The sequence below is a fragment of the Mauremys reevesii genome, linkage group 3 (genome assembly GCF_016161935.1).
Source record: "Mauremys reevesii isolate NIE-2019 linkage group 3, ASM1616193v1, whole genome shotgun sequence".
In the NCBI taxonomy this organism is placed as follows: domain Eukaryota; kingdom Metazoa; phylum Chordata; order Testudines; family Geoemydidae; genus Mauremys; species Mauremys reevesii.
Genome location: NC_052625.1, coordinates 146266342 through 146287115, shown reverse-complemented (window position 1 = coordinate 146287115; position 20774 = coordinate 146266342). Strand labels below are relative to the sequence as shown.

The 20774-nt window shown below is 41.3% G+C and overlaps 1 protein-coding gene across 10 annotated transcripts in view; it reads right to left on the bottom strand.

The window, feature by feature from the left end:
- Positions 1 to 20774, bottom strand: part of UBE3D (ubiquitin protein ligase E3D) — a 123407-nt gene that overhangs the window by 56367 nt on the left and 46266 nt on the right. For all 10 annotated transcript variants that reach the window (XR_005597019.1, XM_039532573.1, XM_039532580.1 and 7 more), the window contains exon 8: positions 18129 to 18298. Coding sequence is in view for 9 of the 10 variants with exons in the window: in XM_039532573.1 (XP_039388507.1) it covers positions 18129 to 18298 (170 nt within the window). In the remaining variant the exon portion in view is untranslated. The remainder of the gene's footprint in view (positions 1 to 18128; positions 18299 to 20774) is intronic.

Sequence of the window (20774 nt, the reverse complement as noted above, 5' to 3'; positions counted from 1 at the left end):
AAGAGGAAAGGATTTTAGAGGATGGAGAGGAGAGGTTAACCCTGCAGTTTTTCCATTTCTAGTTTGATTGACAAAGTCAATCAAGATGAGCTCAGAGTCTTTTGTAAAACCTGTATTAACACTGCAATGTTCACTCTGTAAAAAGTGTGCGTGTGCTGCTTAATGGTTAGCTGCATAAGCCAGATCAGCCCAGTGGTGCACTTCTTCAGAAAACCTTCAAAATCATTACAATGGGCTGCCAGGTCTACTACAGTTAAGGTTTATGGGTTTATCAACTGGAACATTATGTAGTGTATCCTTTTCCACTGCCCACTCTTAGAAGGTGCACAATCCACCTGCATGCACATCCCCTTGCGTGTGGAGCAGTCCATATTGTTGAATACCATCCCTTTCAGTAATGCTCATTATATAGCCCCTCAGAGCCACATACATGGAAACCTTGATGAATGGGATCCTTCACAGTGACGATACAGAGTACTGGCATATTTTACACTGTCAAGGTCCCAAATAAGGTTTCTGACATTGACTTTAGAAAATTCGCCTTTTCTTGAGTGGCTTAAACCCTTAAGGCTTTCCAGCAACTATGCAGCTTGGATTTTTCTCCTGCTAAAAGGAGTTTGAAGTTTGAAAAAAGATTTACTGTGGAATGCCCTATCCAATGAAATCTGGACATGCTTGCAGAGGTGATGAACTCAGTTTCAAGAGATTGCAATATCTATTTCCTTGATGCTTCAGCAGTCCTGCTGGATGATTACAGACTGGAATTCATCCATTAGCTTTGAAATGTTAGCAAGAGAGACAGATCATGCAATCTTTGGTACTAAGGAATAGGAATAAGAGGTTAGAGGCAAAGGTTATTCTGAAACAGCAGATAGTGGGGGTGAAAATGGTAGACATTTACTCAAAAATAAATATATAAAAATAACTGATATGGTGTAGGTGTTTATGAACATCAGTCTGCTACAGAGGATGATGTTAAGAATTAATAATTCATTGAGAGAGGAGGAAATGTGAGGCCCCTTTTTTCTTAAAAATCCTCATCTGAGATTTTACTTGATTTAATTTCACCACTTTATTTTAGATCAAATTTGTTATGTCCAGGCCCTGCCTGGCAAGGCCTTCATTTCCTGACCTACATCTGGGGTTCAAAGTTGGAGCTAAAAGGATAGTGTCCCAGCAACTACATTCCTCTTTAATTCTCCATCCCCTACAGATCCAGCAAAAGAAAGCTGAGGCAGTGACCCCAGCTAAAGGAGGCCCGAGTAGAGAGGTGTGTGAAAGGAGCACCTGAGGTCACAAGTCAAGAACAGGAAGTAATGCAAAAGACCCTGGAGGTTTAGTGGATGAAGAGCAAGAAGTAATTATACAGGAAAATACAGTCTTCTGCTAGGGCTTGGGGCAGGCTCCTTTCTACAGTCTGATTCCTGCTACTTGTGTCTCAAGCAGTATCTAGCTCCTTCTTTTGGCAGTGGTAGTAGTATTTTCCATCATCCATTCCTCTAACCCAGTGAAGTAGCCTTAAAATTCCGGAAGTGCTGTCAGTTTAATTCTTTTACAGTAGTTGTTAGTGCTTACCTAGGCAAAGTATACTCAGTGGGAAAAATAAAATTTTTCCTTTATTTCTGCTACACTCCATCAAGTCCTATTCAACTCCTAAAACACACTGCATTGTCTGAGGAGGAACTGTGCTTTGCATGGCTAAACACAGACTTTTTTTGTGTTTAATAAGGGCTTAGATAAATAATCTTAAATCCCAGTGGGTCTCATTAAAGCAACATCATAAAATTTTTACACTTGCATATGAATTCAGGGGAAAAATGTCTACCTAGCAGTTTGAACTCATGCTGCCTAAGGGAAGTGATTCTTGAAATTCATGTGTCTAACTATTTGAAATGGATTTATAGTAGCCAATTATGATAAATCATTGCAGAAACTGACTAATAATAGATTATTTTCAGATAAAGTAGTCCATTTTAAATACACAAAATACAAAACCAAAGTTATACTAAAGCTGATCATCTGTTGCTTATGCAAATTGTAAGCATGTAGTTCACACCTTTGCGGCAGGTAAATGCTAACGGTTGTACTGTCCAATGGATTTGTATGTAGGTTCCTGCCACCCTGTAACATTCTACATCTATTTAGTTTGGTTCTTATAAGTACCTCAACCCCTCTATAGTACCTGAGCTTCATGATGGAGCCCTCAAGATCCCTTTACTTCTTCCTGCGGGCTCCCTGCCCCATTTAATATCCTATGTCATCTTTACCCTTCTCCTAGCAGAAGACTTGAACAAACTCCACACGGATTGAGATCAATCCCACATTTCCCACATTGCAGGCAATGGACTACTTTATGCTGCAAAAACAAAACACACACACACACGCACCTATATACATAAAGTATATTTTAGTAAACACACTAAACTAGTATCACACTGTTACACACACAGTTGTGATAGAGCTCCCTCTGGATTGACACTCACCAGGATCTTCCATTTGTAGCCCACCTCACTGGGCCCTTTGTGCTTTAAGCCTCCTGAGTCTGAACAGATCCCAGGCACTGTCCCCGAATGGGGTCTCTAAACATACTCTCAGAGGGCAGATCCTCTGTCTTGCACCTTCTCCTGAGAGCTGCACCCACACAATCCAATTTCCTTGCCCCTGGGACCACTGCTGATCCCTCAGGCTCTCCCATAGCTTAAACATACCCTCTCCCAGACCTCCAGCCATGTGGGCTTTCTGGGTTTACCGTTTACCTCATCGGGGCACATGATAGTGAAGTAAAACAGACACACAAACAGACCTGCCACAGGATTCTAAAACAAATTACTCTTTATTTAGATAGCATGAGAAATGCACAGATGTAGATAAAAATACACCTGTATGCATTTCCCTGCCTCGGGTATCTCACCACTCTGGAGAATTCTTTGGGCTTGGGCACAGTCCTCTGAGGAGTCCAGGTTCCCTTTTCTGCACACGGCTTCTCCTCTGAATCATGGAGTCTCTCTCTCTCTCCCCCCCAGGTCAGCTAGCTTCCATCTTCCTCGGCTGGTCGCAGAATTAAACAACACTCCACTGCTACAAAAGCATGCCTCTTTCCTGACCAACTTTTCTGTGTGTCTCGGAGTCTCTTGCATTTATATATCCCACCAACTACACCTGGTTTCTTTGTTCTGCTGCTGGGGATTTTCCACTGGGCACTTCTCCCTCCCTACAAAGAAGATGGAGGAACTAGTCTCCTAGCTTCAGCCAATTCATTGCCTCAAGATGTTTCCACCTGAAGAGGCAACCATTAAGGTTTAACATCCCACCACTAACTCTGGTCTGCAAACCTGAAAGTAAGTGGTGGAATCCACATACATTGAGGCATTCCATAATGCAGCAATTTCCTAACATCAACCAGAATTCATTAGATATACACAAATCCCTCCAAATTATCACACACACTATTTTAATAAGTGTACTTAAGAGAGAGAGTCTAGACAGGTCATTTGGCCATCTTTACGGTTACCACTCTAAGATATTGCTCAATGCATAAAAGAAGAAAGAAATAGTTCTTGTGAAGCTTGTTGAAATCAGAAATGCAAAATGCATGCACTTGTTGATTTTTTTAAATCTTCATACCCATATCTCAAGGTTTTGATTACACACACACACACACACACACACACACCCCAAAAGTACTAAAAAACCACAGAAGTGTCTTCTTTACTTTTGTAAAATGAAGCTACACCTCTAGCTCGATATAACACTGTCCTCGGGAGCCAAAAAATCTTAACGCGTGGATTGAACTTGCTTTGATCCACTGGAGTGCGCAGCCCAGCCCCCTCGGAGCACTGCTTTACCGTGTTATATCTGAATTCGTGGTATATCGGGTCGCGTTATATCAAGGTAGAGGTGTATTCTTAAATTATAAACAAGTATCTGTGATGTTCCCCTCTGGTGTTATCTGGACCAGTGATCTGCGAGGTCCAATCCTTGACTCTGGGAGCCAGCCTTACCCTGCTCTGCTGCGAGAACCCCCACTCCTGGGCTGTTCATGCACAGCCTCTGGCATGTAAGCTGCTCCTTGGATTGTGCAACCGATACCTCCAGTCCCAGACACAATCCTAGAAACCTCTATCTTGCACTGTCCAGTTATGCCCACTGGACTCTGCAAGCTTATATGAGTTCATCAATTTAACAAAGAAATTGAAATGTATCAGGCTTGTCAAACCAAACACACTGCTTCAGGTAGAATAAACAAACAAATGTATTAAACTATAAAGATGGATTTTAAGTGATTAGAAGTTTTATAATAAGATTATAAGCATCAAAAGTCAGATTTGGTCAAATGAAAATAAAAGCAAAACGCATTCTAAGCTGATCTTAAACACTTTCAATGCCCTTACAAACTTAGATGCTTCTCACCACAAGCTGACTGGTTTCCCTTCAGCCAGGCTCTCCCCTTTGATCAGTGCTTCAGTCGCTTGGTGTGATGTTTTTAGATGTAGGTGGGAGAGAGAGAGAACGCGCAAGCATGGCAAATGTCTCTCCCTTTTATCATGTCCTTTCTTCCCTCTTGGCTTTGCACCCACCCTTTTCAGAGTTAGGTGAGCATTACTTCATTGTAGTCCCAAACTGACCAAAGGAAGGGGGGGTGACTCACTCGAGAGTCTAACAAGATTCTTCTGTTGCTGCCTAGGCCAGCGTCTTTTGCTCCTGTGAGGCTGGGCTGGGTTTGTCCCATACCAGCCCTAATGAGGTGTGAACTGCCTCTCTGCTCTTGGAGAGTTTTTGCTGGGGCTTATTTTAAGCCATGAGGACACACTTTCAGCCTCATAACTACATACATGAAATTATAAACTATACCATGCATCCGACGAAGTGGGTATTCACCCACGAAAGCTCATGCTCCAAAACGTCTGTTAGTCTATAAGGTGCCACAGGACTCTTTGCTGCCTATACCATTACTGTAACAATTACTATAACATCACTATAACTACCATGCTCAGCGCATCATGAGCCTTCCAAAGACACCCAACATGACAAACATTGCATTGGATACCACACAATCATTTTATAAAGATGAACATGGGGGTGTAGGGTGTTCCCCCGAGGTACAGTGTGTCACAGTATCTTAAAATGGAAATTTCAGTTTTCTTTTAAGTACTGGCATAACTTCAATAAGACAAAATAAATTTCTGTTTAAAACAAGCAAAATGAAACAAAAGACAAGGTGCAGACTCAGAACACATGCCTGCATATTTATTTCTGACCAGCCTACTACTCTATGCAGGAGCCTTAATTCATACTCTCTCAGATGAAAGGCTAGGAATTAGAACTCATGAGTTCTTGGCTCTCAACCAAAGCTGAATTCTGTAGCTTCCTGAAACCTGCTCCCCCAACTTCATTCTCTGAAGCCCCTGAGTTTTCCCTGAACACCTCTCATCAATCTGCTTTCTTAAGGAAATTTGATTAGATCAGAGTTCAGTGGTCCACCGCTATATAGGATTCTCCACTCCTCTCCCTTTTTGCTATTGTATTGAAACTACTTGACTGAAATAACCTCTCAAATAGCAGCTCCACATCAACTGTATAGCCTGGGAGGACTGATTCCTTCCTTCCTCCAGGATTCTCCCCCAAACCCACACATCCACAAACACAGCCAATACTGTGCCAAGTGTTTAAGGTGGGTACTGGGTCCCTGGATTTTGGCCTAAGTTATAAATGAAACTTGAATAAATCACTTGTTCACAAACAGAATAGGCCCCTTTGAATAGAAAATGCCAGGAAAATCCCAAGCCCTGATTTTCTTCTCTAACACATTCTTCAAATGTTTAGTTCCAAAGCCTACTGTGCATCCTGGATTAACGCAGCTTTCCAAATAAACAAACATCATCTTACAACAGCAGCATTCCTGCACAAAACATAGTGAACAAATGGAATCATTCCCTAAACAACTTTTGAAATTAGCTGTGATCAGACTGAAGTTGTACAGCATCTGCCATTCTCCCAATTCCCCCTTTTGCCTTATTGATACAGAAGTTAAATGCAAACTAAAATTAGTGACCCAAGTCATTTTGCCAATACAAGTAGCATTAGTTTATGCAGCCTCTGGGAGTGGAATACAATAGAAATAATAAACATTGATTAATTTAGAACTAGGCAGTATTTTGGGGTTCTGTAAATCAAGAGTTGACCTTTGAATAGTTCTGTCAGCAGTCTGCCTAACAGGTTCATATAACATGTAATATAATTAAAGGCAAGTTTTACTTTATACTCTACATTCATTAAATGACTCAGCTATCAAACTCTGTTACCCAGATATTGCTATTTGGATGATATTATTGGAGTTATGTATTTACAGTTGCCATATGTGAAACGGAGTCCATATATCTAGCTGCAAACACCCACAAACTGTAAGCTTATGAGTATACTACAAGCTACTATCACTTGGCTCACAACGATATAAATTACAATTATAAAATTATCCTCGGCGTAATAACATCATTGTCACATTTAAACCACTTGGCTCTCAAAAAGCAGTGTTGTTAATAATGTGAAATAAATATCTATATACAGATGTGACATTGCTGATCTTCCAGCAATCTGGCCAACAAAAATTCCTCCAAAATAGTCACTAAGGAAACTGACGAACATGGCCAGTATCAATTTAGGGTTTAGGATCCAAAGTCCATTTTTCACTCTGAGTCTTTAGTATGATAGTAGAATTAACTACTGATGTTGCAACTTCTTTAGACAATAGATTTTAAATTAACTTCCTAGCAGTGACCAATGGTTATCTAGTTTTTTCTTCGCTATATTTTCCATCCTACTTTACAGTTCTCCTGTCCGAAACTCTGATGTTAATGAAACAAAAGACATAATAATACTAAACTTAGTGATATGAGAGGTGATCAAACTGTGCTTATTTAAATTAAGATGTTTCATTTAGAATGTAATAATCTCTAAACTATATGTTTTAGTAAGGAAGAACGAATTGCATTTCTGTTCTGCCATACATAGGGAGATAAAATCTTGCTTTGATAGGAAATCTTGATAGCATATATTTTTTCTAGTCAAATTAGCATATAATAAATGATTCAGCAAGGTAGCAGTCACATTATTATTTTTAGAATAATAATTAAAATGTATATAGCCTTTTATATGTTCAAAGTCCAGTCCAAACAGTTAGTCATAGTATCTAGTGAGAGGAGTAACATCACCTATTATACAGATTTCGATATAGGCATACAGAAGGTAAAATTTTCAAGAACACCTAAGTGACTTAGGAGTCTAAGTCCTATTTTCAAAATAACCTAGGAATTTAGGAATCTAAGTCCCATTGACTTTCAGTGAGTCTAAATGCTTAAATCACTTTTGAAAACAGGACTTAGCTGCCTTTGAAAATCTCACCCTAACTGACTGTGCTAATGCCACACAGCAAAACAGTACAAGAGTTGGCATTACAATATGAGTTCCTAGCTCCTAGCCTAGTAATCACCAGATCACACTTCCTCTCTAAGGGCTGGTCTACACTAATGCTTAAATCAACCTACATTACGCTGTTACGTAAGTTACATAATTGAAATCTACGTAACTTAGGTTGAGTTGCAGCAGTGTCTACACCGCGCTGTTGACAGGAGATGCTCTCTTGCCAACTTACTTTCCACCTCTTGGGTAGGTGAAGTACAGATGTCGACGGGAAAGCACTCAGACATCAGTTTAGCTTGTCTTCACCAGACCTGCTAAATCGACACCACTGCATCGATCACAGAAGTGCCAATTTAGCCGGAAGTATAGACAAGCCCATACCTGACACAGTGGACATGGAAATGTCGCTCTCTACAAATGGTCCTCAAGGTTTTGTCCCAACAGTCTTCTTCCCTTTAATTTGTGATACTAACATTACTGAACCTAGTTAAAATTTGACAGAAAGAAATCAAAGCAACAAAATAATAATACCTAGCTTTTCTACAGCAACTGAAGATCTCAAAGCGCTTTACAAGGAGGTCCTGATTTCAGGGATGGAAATACATACTGTAACTAATGTCTGGTTCCAAAAAGAAAAAAGAATGAAGATCCTTGCTCAATAAGTTAGTCAATTGTCAGTCTACCTCATTTTCTGCAAGTAGAGCTCTGAAGGAATGCAGATGGACATTCTACTCCTGGTGCTCAAAAGGAAAAAGTTCATGCAATATTATAGAATTTAAATAACAGGACTTAGACTGAATTAGAACTCACTTTAGAACCTTCAAAGAGATGAGTTACTGCACAGTGATTTCTGAAAGCTAGTAGAGTAAATAAGAAAACTGCTTCAGAGATAACTATACCCCAGTTGATGAAGACTAATTGGAAGTGAAGTGAGAAAACTGAGCAAATTTCTGGTTTCTCATTATCAAGATATCCAGATAGAGGTAGCCTTCTCAGAATAAATAAAAGAAATAAATCAACATACTGAAACCCAGCAGTTACAATACAAATTTTAAAATTACAGCACATGCATCTTGATATAATCATAACATTGTAGTGATAGTATTGGAATTCAGGAGTTCCTGACTTTCAGCCACAAACTCTGTCTTCTAGCTCACTCTGCTCCTCTGAAGCTAATAAAACCACATGCATTAGTACAATTTCTGGAAGTCACAGTTAGAATCTTAAGAGAGAAACAGACAATAATGCTAAAAGAACACAATAAAAAGGTGGATACAGCATGAGTGCCAGAGCTGTAAACAATTCAAAGATATTTTAAATATATACAGGAAATAGAAAGTAAAATTATCAACAACTTTTTGACCATGAAACTTTTTCCAGCACACACCTGTAAAGGGAAAGTTGTAATTTTCTCTAACTGTACCTTTCCATTCAAAAACCATTGTCTAAGACCAGCTCATGGTCAAACTGCCATCGCTAACTTCATTTTTCCAATTTTCTTCATTTATTTTTGATAGCCCTTTAACTTCAACAGAGTTTAACATTATTACTCTCAGCAGTCTGGCAGTTTGTATAAGATGTTATTTGCCAACAACCTATTACTCCACAGGAAAACCTCTTCCATTTTCACAGCAGATATTTAGGAGAAAGAGCCTTGCTGAGAGGAAGGTGAAGAACATCCACATAATAACATTCCCTTCATCAATCAATACCTGAATAAGAAAGGATCAGAGTGAAGGTACAAAACATGCTTCTCCAACAAGACTCAATAGCATTTTCTAATACTCTTTTCATAGGTGGTAGGAAGAAATGATGGCACATCTTTCCTGTGTAAGTAATTTCAACAGATTTATTATCTGTGTAACAGTAGCTCGTATAGGCCCCCGTAAAGAGTCTGTGCTCAGAAGAGCTCACAATCTGAATAGATAAGACAGAAAGGAAGTCTCTATACTCATTTTACAGATGGAGGACTGAAATACAAAGATTAAATGGTTTGGCCAGAGACATGAACTGCATCCCAGTCCAGTACCTTAACAAGATCTTCCTTCTCTCTTACTCATCTTCCTCTGCTTCTTTTTCTTAAGACAAAGGAGGCTTTTAGTGAATCCTTTCACATAATGAATTAAACAAATGTTTTTCCTTCCTCCCTATCAACCATTAGAGATAGAATATACTATTATTCTGGTCAACTTTCATTAGCAAAGTACATGCAATGAAAATTAAAATGAATTTAATTTTTGGCAACTGTTCTACTGTTAAATTACAGGGATTTATTCTCCTATTGATATACAAGAGATTTCCTTGCCTAACTGCTACTAATGATGGAAAAATATTCCCTGAAAAATGTAACATGGGATTTAGATATTTGACAATATTGTCTGGGGAAAGAAAAAAAAAAGCACCATTAGATGAATGCATTGAAAAAGACACAATAAAAGTATTACAATACCCACTGGTATTTGGGCATCTAACTATCTTTGGAACAAGTACTGTTCTAGAGGGCCAGTAAATTCTTGGACTGGATTAGCGAATTATTTGAAACCCTAAATTCAAATCCAGAGTATTAAATCATAATACAAATTTGACAAAGCTCTTCAGGGCAGGAGTTACGTCTTCCGATGTGTTTGTACAGTACCATGTAGTGGGACGGAACCCGCTCTGGCTCAGAAAGGGTTAAAAGCCAGCCCTTGGAGAGGGCTGGGGCTGAAAGCAGCTGAGGGAGGCTAATTGGGTAGGCAGCCACAGGTGTGGCCACACGCAATTAGGGTCCAGCTGGCCCTGATAAAAGGTCTGGGAGCTAGGCAGGGGGAGTCTCACTCCACTGGTGGAGTGGGAGGGACCTGGCTACTGGCTAAAGGAGGGAATCCCAAACTGAGCAGTGCTAGACAAGGACAGGCAGAGCTGGGGCACTCTGGCCAGGCGAGTCCCCAGGCTGAGGCCAGGCTAAAAGGGCCGGTGGGGGTACTGAGGCTGCAGCAGTGCAGCCAGGCCAGGAAGAGGCAGCAGGTCCAAGCCCCCTTGCCAATTATGAGTGGCCATTTCAGACTAGTTTGCCCTGAGAAAAGGGGCTAGATGAAGACTGGCAGTCGGTCACTGAGGCTAGGTGGGCTTTGAGGAATTGGGGTTCCCTAGGGAGGGGAGGACCCCTGATTGTGGGGTATTGCCAGGGGGCAGTGCCCATGTGAAGGGGCACCGCAGGCCTGGAGGGATATGGGACCTAAACTAAAGTGTGGTGGAGAAAAGAGAGAAGCAGGCGGCAGCAAGGGAGACACTGGCCAGCAGGAGGTGCACCAAAGCTGGAAGAGCTAATTCCCAGACCAACCAGCAGGAGGCGCTGCAGCGGTGAGTGCTCTGCCTTGCTACATACCAATACAAGGAGACCTCATCCCTGACTATCATCAGCACTACAAATAATTATAAGGAAAATATTATGTTTTCTGTTGCCATGATGTTTTTCCTTTCTTTTTAATTGTCTGCCTACAGTACATTGAAAATTCAATTCCAACCATGCCACTGCTCAGTCCATTCCCGTTCCTGCAGGTTACCCAAAAAGTCCAAAAAATAGTAAGCAAGATCAAATGACCTTCAATCCCAGCCTCTATCAGGTCTTTGCTTCTTTTATTCTTGACATCCACGATTCCCCTCTTGGTCTGGCGAAGAGCTAGGGGAATCCAGAGTTCTTAGGCTGGAACCGAGAACAGAGGCAGGCCTATTTAGGTGGCTAAGGACCATTTCTTCAACTCCACTGTTTTTCCTGGGCTGCTCCTACTTTTACCTTGCTCATCAGCAACATCACAAGATCTGCAGATTCTGTGGCCTTCACCTTGACTTTGTGGTTCATCTTGGCTTCTCCTGAGGCCAGGTATGGAAGTGTTTCCTAAAAGCCAGTCTCAGGTTCTTCTCTGCAGCAGCAGGATTGTAATTGCTACCAGTTTTCTCTGCCCCTTGCCTTAAGATAGTCAGTCTCTCTCTCCTCTCAACAGGAGTTCCCTCTTATCCCTCTTTCTGGGACTGGGGTTGTGTCTTGGGCATCTTTGCCTTAAGCCTGGTCTACACTTAAAAATTAGATCTATCTAGCTACGTCGCTCAAGGTTGTAAAAAATCTTGCACCCTGAGCACCATAATTAGGTCAACTTAAGTCCCACTGTAGATGTGGATAAGTCAATGGTAACATTCTTCTGTCATCCTAGCTATTGCCTCTTGGAGTGACATTAACTGCAGCAATGGAAAACCCCTTTCCATTGATGTACAAAGTGTCTACATTATTGCGCTACAGCCGCAGCAATATAGCTGTGCCACTTTAACAGGTGTAGTGTAGACCTGGCCTTACAATAATCTGTCTTTCCATCCTTCAAGCAGGAGTTTCCCCTCAGTCCTCTTTCTGGAGCTGGAGTTTGTCTCTCAGGCCAACTGCCTTAAGTTAATCAGCTGCAAGACTTTTGCCTGCTCCCTTCGGCTAAACAGCCTTCCCATCTCAAAGGTTCACCAGGCCAGCCTTCTCCTGTCAGTGTCTCCCCTGCTATGAGGGAGGCGCAGGTTTATGCTGTTCCACTTTCTCCCAATTCCTTCCCAATTCGTAGGGTGAGAGGGGAGGCTTGCCCCACCCTCTGTGCAAGGCTCCTGACACTGGGCCCTGAAACATACAGGAACAGGATTCCCTCTCCAAGCACTATTCAGTCCTAAAACTGCTTCCTCACTATCCCTATCTCCCTTAGGTCTCTCTACATCTTCCTGTAGGATCTTTCAAACCCCCCAACAGCCATGACAGGTGGTGGGATGGGTTGACAACTAGGCACTGTGGATGGCACACTACCCCATCACACATGTATAGATGTTTTTGCTTAGACAGGGTTTCTGTATAGGGTAACTGGAAAGCATGTAGTGAATGGAACGGATAAGCATACATCTATAAAGTCACTCAAACTAGTGGAAAGAGGAGGGGTGCTTTGTTTTTGATTTTGTTACTTTTCCTGCAAAGTATCCTGTACAGATTTCAATGGGATTATAATTGGGCTCCATGATTGCCTCATACAAAACAGCCCAAGAACTAAAATGGTGATTACCTTTTAAGAACAGAAACATTTCTAGGCTCTGTATTTTAGTTAGAACTAAAATCCTCAGATGAAGGCACTACACCGGCAAGTGAGCTTTTTTTCTCACTTTTTTTATTTTATACATAAAGTAGGGAGCCCTCCCAACCACCAGCAAATCTCTCTCACTCAACAACCCCCCTCCATTATGTATTCCATATTTATTTTCAGACTATGGCCTCAATGGCTACTTTAATCAGATCAGCAGAAACCAAAAACAATGGTGAGCAAATAAAAATATACTAAGGTAATAATTGGAGATACACCAATCTCCTAGAACTGGAAGGGACCTTGAAAGGTCATTGAGTCCAGCACCCTGCCTTCACTAGCAGGACCAATTTTTGCCCCAGATTCCTAAATGGCCTCCTCAAGGATTGAACTCACAACCCTGGGTTTAGCGGGCCAATGCTCAAACCACTGAGCTATCCCTCCCCCCATACTACTGTTCATCTCCATATTTACTAAGTTCTCTCACAGCACACTCTTTCAAGTCAATGTTTTAAGAAATAAACCATAAGTGAACCACTAATGTCTAATTTAGATGAGTTTGTGCACTGTGCTTAAACACAAAAGCTGTAGAGTTTATTCCCATTTTTTCTCAATTTTAAGCAACATGAGTAGAAAAGTAAGAGAAGATTGTCTCTTTTTCCCCCTTCATTTTATTTTCCAAGACGATTTGTGCCAAACTCTCTTTAAAAGCAAAAAACAAAACAAATGTTATCCAAAGGCGTTTGAGTACAACGTGTTCAGGGGACATTTTCTTCATCTTATCCGCAGATCACTGAAGAAAACAGTTGGGGATGACAGATTCCCGGGTACATAGCAGTCCACGAATGCAAAGAATAAGTCCTACAGCCAATTACCAGGACACAGTTGCCTGCTTTTACAGTGCTATATAAGTGCAAATTATTATTAACCTGCCAGTAAAATACTAGTCAACTTAGAACAAAACCACAAGTCTCCAGCCACACTTGAATGAATGACTGGGAGTACTAATATTATAACAAGTACTTCTTATGTAGTGCCTGTCATCAGACATGTCAAAGCACTAGGCTAAGTCACTGCAGTTTGTTTCTCATATTTATATATAGCTAGTTTTCACGCCTCTCATGGAAGCTCCAAGTAGGGAGATGTAGCAAAAAATGACTGGATAGGGAATGTGTCAAAGTGCGCCTAAAAGGCTCAGATAGCACCACATTCTAACAGCTGAGCCGGAGGTAGTCCTAAGCAACACGGTCCAAGTTTCAGGACTAGAGTCAATTCACAACGGGTGTGTAATTCACTGCTCCGGAGAACACTCTGGGATACCACATACATGAAAAGGGCTACAGCATATAAGAACAATCCTGGTCTACATCATGCAACAGGCCTTTTGCACCAGTGAGAGATGTTAAGTATGAGACTGAAACAAAGAGTATTTCATAATTCCTGGTTTATGGACTTAAGAAAACAGACGTGTTTTTCTTTTGTCTGTTTAAAAATATTTTAAGTGGAGCAGTTAGCTTTATGCAATCTCCACAAAAGATTGCATAAAGCAGAGGGAATCTGAAGTCTTCAGACAAGAAAAAGACAAGCAATAAGGTCACAGTAATATCCACTGAAAATCTGAATAAGGAGAGATGTTGAGAAGGTAGTTAAGTTTGTATGTTTTGTTTTTCTGTATGGTTTCCTGAAGGGCAATTAGTCACATGCTCAGATAAGCCAAGTTCTTCTGATTTCAACTCATGCTAAGAGGAGAAAAATGATAGTAAAAAGGTAACATTCCTAAGTATTGAGCAGCTCCAAAAAAAAATAAATACAAGGAGATCTTCAGACACCAGACCCATAAACAGACTGTGCTATTTAAAGTTACTGACAAAACACACATTTTAAAAAAATAACTAAAGCAAATGCCGTAATAGGGAAGATACATTGGAACAATTGTTATGGTTGTCACCCCTCATCTTCTTTCTGCTCTTGATGTTTCTGAGAGCTGATCTTACCAAGATCTTAGTCATGACTATCTGGCAGCCACTGAAGGTACGTCTACACAGTAAAACAAAAACCCTATGGCAGCAAGTTTCAGAGCCAGGGAAAACTGATTTTGGTCCACACTGTGGGACCAAAAATAGAAGTGTAGATGTATGGGCTTGGGCTGGAGCCTGGGCTCTGAGACGCCCACTGGGTTTCGGCACTCCAGCTTGAGCCCGAATGTCTACACTGCTATTTTTAGCCCTGCAATGCAAGCCTGAATCAGCTGACCCTTGCTCTCAGACTTCCTCACAGAATCATAGATTATTAGGGTTGGAAGGGACCTCAGGAGACCATCTAGTCCAACCCCCTACTCAAAGCAGGACCAATCCCCAAATGGCCCCCTTAAGGATTGAACTCACAACCCTGGGTTTAGCAGGCCAATGTTCAAACCACTCCTGCCACAAGTAGATGTTTTATTTTGTTTTGCTGTGTAGATGTACCCTGAATAACCCCAAAGATAAATTCTAATTAATCTTTGGAAATAGACTTTCTACACCCAATCCACTAGAGAAAGAGACACTTGCACATACTCCTAGCAGTAAGGCCTCAAATAAAGTTCTGTGATGGAGCCTTTGACAGAAAAGAACCTCCCTCTTTTCTAAATTCTGACATTTTTCTTTGCCTCTGCATCCCTAAATGATGTGCAATCTTGTTTTTGTAAACAATCCACAATAGGATTTGGATATCAATGTATCCAAACTGCAAGTCATTAAGTATATATGGCTGTTATCTATGCATTATGCCACGGTAGACAAATCTTCTCTTGGATACAGAATAAAAAATGCGAACCTGCTGAAAATGCAAATATGTACTATTTCAAGTCATTGATATACAATTTCTTCTGTTTTGAGAAACTGCGCTGATTCCAGCAGTATTCCTCATTTGAAGTTTAAGCAGTATACATGAGACTACTATAACAGAGATTTAGGGCCACTAAATAGCCTCTATATCACACGCAGCAATATGTTTTCCAATACCTTCTGCATTAATAATTTTAATTATCACATCACTCTGTAGGAAATAGATCTTTTCTCCACAAATAAGCACTGCTCACAGTATCTGAGCATTCTATGAATTAGATGGAAGAGTATGTTCAAAATATTCAGTATTTGAATTGTTTTTATGTATATTGGGGATGCAGTCACTATACAATCAGTGGAAATATCATGATAAATATCACAAATTCTCACAAGTTTTTGAGAGGTTCATATTTTTCTTTTATAAAATAGGATCACAAGATATGGTGTTTTCTGGTAAGTTTTATAATACCTATTTAATCCAACACTTTTTCCTCAAGAGTTTAAGGGGAAAAAAAAACCAAACCCAAACCACTATTCATATATGCTTTCTGCTCTACCGTAATAGAGCTAATAGATGAAATACAAATTACCCAACAAATCCTATTCCGTCAGCTGTGCAAACACTGAAGTAATTGGCAAATGTAATATTCTAGCAACTTTATCCACCACTAGTTATTAGGCTTAAATATAAAATTATGCTATTAAATGCGTGATTGCAACCTTAACTAAATATTACACTGGCAGTGTTTTTCTTCCATAATTGACACTTCAGAGCCTGCAGAAGTCAAATGTTTTCTTTGTGAAAACTCTAGTAGACTTGGACATATCCAAGAAAAACCAATGTAGAGCATTACGTTTGAACTTAAAAAACAAAAAAAAGAATCTTACCATTAGATTCAACGCAAGTTACAATTGCACACACACACACACACACACACACACACACACACACACACACACACACACAACCTGTAAAATTATATTTGAAAAGAACTTAATTGTAAAACTCTTTCACCTTACTAAATAATCTATTATTAATTTACTATTTAGCAAGAATATGAAGTGGTATCCTTACACATTTATATTTTTACATATGTTGCTCATGGATATTTAGGCGATCAACGTGCTTGTTTACTGTAACTATTTCAGGAAAAGCATGTGGAATTGAGGATCTCTTGGCTTAAAAATAGAGTACTTAAACAGACCGTACGCATAACAAGGCATCGTTTCAGAGCAAAGGGCTAACACTGAAGCTGCAACAGATAGATGAAAATTGCAAAGTGCAAATTGTACAGAGGGGGTAGGATTGCGACCAGGTAAGGACAGGCAGAAGTATCACCACTGCCATCCAACAGGCATTCTTCCCAGGAGAGAGCAGCTTTCAATTCTGGGCAGGACACCACAGGAGTCGTGCAGGTGAAGGATACTAAAGAGATGTGCTGAACTGACACATGTTGTGTTTGCCCTGCCCCTGCACTGGTCTTTTTTTTTACTTTTTATGAGCTACTAGCTAGTTCAGGCAGGCCCATGTCACAGCAGTTTGGGTGGCATCTTTGTTGTGTGTGTGTTGTTTGCTTCAGGTAGACTTTCCATTACTTAATTCTGTGTCCTTGTTCCCAGCTTTCCAGCTGGGGCTGGAGGTTGAGAAGAAGAGTGTGCTGTGTGTGTAGTTTAACATGAAAAAAAAAAAAAAAAAAAAATAGATATATTATATGTGTGTGTCAGGAGGAAAATCATCAGCCTGTTGTTTAATAATAATAATCAATTAATAATAATATTTCAATCTTTTCCCTTTACATTTTCAAAGTACGGGAATTTACATTCCACCAGGCTTAACACAGCACAGGGTTAAACTTTACAGCCAGCTACCCCCAGCAGCCCGCCGCAACTTTCCCGCAAGCCAGGCCGCAAGTCTCCGCACTGCGTGCTCTGGTGTGCTCCTGCTGGCGGGGCTGGAGCTGCAAGCACTGACTTGCCCCACTGTGGGGCGAAGCTAGGGTTGCCAGGCTGTAAAAAGTCCACAGCTCGCCAGGCAAGCAGCTCGCTGGAAGTGACAGCCCCTCCAGCCCCCCAGCCAGGGCGATCAGGGAAGCTCTGCGCCCCCCCCCAAGCTCAGCTACACAGGCCAACAACCATGGCCAATGGGACCAGCACAGTGCCTGTGCACCCACACCAGAGCCACCTGGCCCGCAGCGCTTTGGGGCCTCGGCCGCTTCTGGGACAGCGGGGCGGCAGGGCAGGCGCGGAGTCTGCCTGGCAGGGCCTCAGCCCGCCCCCGAGCCCTGTGCCGGGCGACCAGGCCCACTGAGACCCCACTCCGCACGACCCCCCCAGCCCCTGTCTCCTCCCCTCCTCTCACACTCCCCCCCCCCCCCAACCTCCTGCCTCGACCCCGAGCCTGCTCCCGCACTCCAACCCCCTTGGCTCAAGCCCAGAGCCCCCTCCTGTACCCCAAACACCTCATCCCCAGCTGCACCCCAGAGCCCACACCCCTAGCTGGAGCCCTCACCCCCTCCCATACCCCAACCCCATGCACCAGCCCAGATCCCCCTCCCATACCCTGAACCCCTCATTTCTAACCCCACCCCAGAGCCTAGGGGAAGCCCCGAGCCTCCGCCTCCCTCCCCACTGCGGGGCTGTGTGTGGCCCACAAGTGATTTTTTCTGTGGGTCAGTGGCCCCTGATAGAAAAAAGGTTCCCCACCCCTGGTTTAAAGTGTACCTAGAAGGCTCATTAGAGAAACACTGTTGTTATGGACTGTGAACCCAAACAAAGAATGGAACTCCATAAAAGAAGAGCTGATACTTACTCCTTATTCCTGTTTTTAATGCAGGGATGATAAAGAACTTTGACTGCATTCCATGTGCCTGAAGACTTGGAATCAGGCCTCAAATTATCTTCAAACAATGTAAAAACACTGCTGGATGCTGAATTTCCCATAGATTCCACCAATAACGTGTCAGAATTTAAAAGCCACATCTGTGGATAGAGAATAGTTTATTTATAGAATACACCAGCAGCTTTAACTTGTTCTGTTACTCCGGATTTAAACCTGACCTGCTATGAATAGGTGACATTAGGCCACATAAATCATGAAGCTTGGTGTTTACTAGAGTATGACAATTTAAAAGTAGATTCTAACAAATCTTTAATGGATGTGAATTAACGTTTTATGTTAAATAATCTTAAGTGTTCAAAGTGCTGTAAGCTCCAGTGGAGATAAATCAAGGGTTGTATAAATGATGCAGAATTTCTTGTGATCTGTGTTAGGAGCAACAGAACTGTGAATCTGCATTTCCTTTGTGGCAGTAGCATGTTCCCTCTGCTAGAAAAAGAAGAAACAGCCAAAAACTATTGTTCCGGTAGCTAATGGATGATTTTTCTAATTTTATATTTCAGTGATGTGTCAAGCAAATTGTGTTGAAACAGTCTAGTCCTGAAGACAGGACGGCAGCTGAGAAATTTCCCCTGGAAAAGCCAAGGAACGAGAGAAAGAGAGAGTATTTAAAACAGATTGGATAAAGCTAAAACAAACAGAGAGGGAATGGGTAGCACATTAGATGAGACAGGCCCAATTACCAAGAGTGGCAAAGGCTCTAGCCAACACTTGTTTGGAAAATAAAACTAATAAAAAGATCTGATAATGGGAATTAGATTTTGCCATACTAATTGCTGGCACAAAAGTGCTAGAAGTCTAAATTAAAGGAAAGGTTTGAGAAATCTCAATTCTTTTCACTCTATTATTATTATTAATCCAATCACTGAATGTTTGTGTTGTGGTACCCCAAGGCCCCAAACAAGATAACGCACAGTTGTGCTAGGCACAGTACAAAAAAACATTCAAGTCTCTCCCCTTCTCATCTATTCACTTGGCCATGGCAGTAGAGACATGAATTGCCAAAATGGAATTAACGTTCACAGGTGAGCTAAAAGAATTTTTTCGCTCTCATTGAGTGTATTATTTCAGTTTCCTTTGTATGTCGCTCATAAAACGTATTACTTTGTACTGTCCTCCAAGGAATTCCAATTGTTCTTCCCCAAAGACCTAGTTGCTCTTTGAACTGGCAGTCAAGTTTAATGAAAGCAGCTAAGAAAATAATCCTAACACTCACTTTGATGTATCTTTGGACTCTCATACACAGTATCTAGTGCACTTATAAAAGTAGGAATTAAGTGCTGCTACTGGTTAGTAGTTCATGCTAGCCTTTCACGTTTGGAGACCTGGGTGACCTTAAGTTAAGACACAAGTTAAATTAAAGTTTCAGAGTAGCAGCCATGTTAGTTAAATTAAGTTTGGTGATAGACTTACTGCAGCCCCTGCTAATAGGTTTGTTCACACCAGATAACACTTAATATTTGATATAACTGAGCACAACTACTGCAGTTTGTCAGAGGCCCAGTATTAGAACACTGTAGCAAGGCTTTTGCAAAGAAGGAATGAGACACACTCTAAAAGATGTCTCGGGAGGAGACAGGGAAAGAGGAGACATACTTTATACACTAGCTACTTGTACTAAGCCTAGCTCTAGGAAGGATGTGGACAAATAGAAGAGAAAGAGAAAGAAGAAAAAATGACTAAAAATGACTAAAAAATGAAGAAAACAGGAAGAAGAGAAAAAAAATGAAAATTTAAGAGAAGACCGAGAGGGGACATGATAAAAGTTTTCAAATACATAAAAGGTTGTTACAAGGAGGAGGAAGAAAAATTGCTTTTCTTAACCTCTAAGGATAGGACAAGAAGCAATGGGCTTAAATTGCAGCAAGGGAGATTTAGGTTGGATGTTAGGAAAAACTTCCTAACTGTCAAGGTGGATAAGCACTGGAATAAATTGCCTAGTCAGGTTGTGGAATCTCCATCTTTGGAGATTTTTAAGAGCAGGCTAGACAAACACCTGTCAGGGATGATCTAGATAATACTTAGTCCTGCTATGAGTAAAGGGGACTGGACTAGATGACCTCTTGAGGTCCCTTCCAGTCCTATGATTCTATGATAATACAAGTCCCTTACTCACAAACACTAACATTCACCACATATGTTCTCCCTTCTCCTTTTAGAGTCCTTCTAGAATCTTCAGAAAATTACTCCCGGGGGGAATTCTGTGCCACTGCACAAGCACAGAATTCATATCTCTAGCAGATTTTTTTTCTCCACAGAAAATACATTTTACCATAGACAGCCACAGCAGCACAGGAGCCACCAAACAGATCTGTAAACAGGGACGTTTCAGTGGGAGTTTGCGGGGGAGGCTAAGAGACTTAGGCAGAGGAATAGACAGGCTAGTGAAGGGAGTGGGTGGTGGTCTGCCGGTGTTCTGGTGCCCGTTGGGGGTTTGTTTTGCTGTAGGTGGTGGTGGTTTGCTTTGGTTTGTGTTTCCTGGACTAACAGGTTTTAGGTGGGAGGGCTATGACCGATACAGAGGCAGCAGTGGAAGACACAATGAGGATGACTGCATGT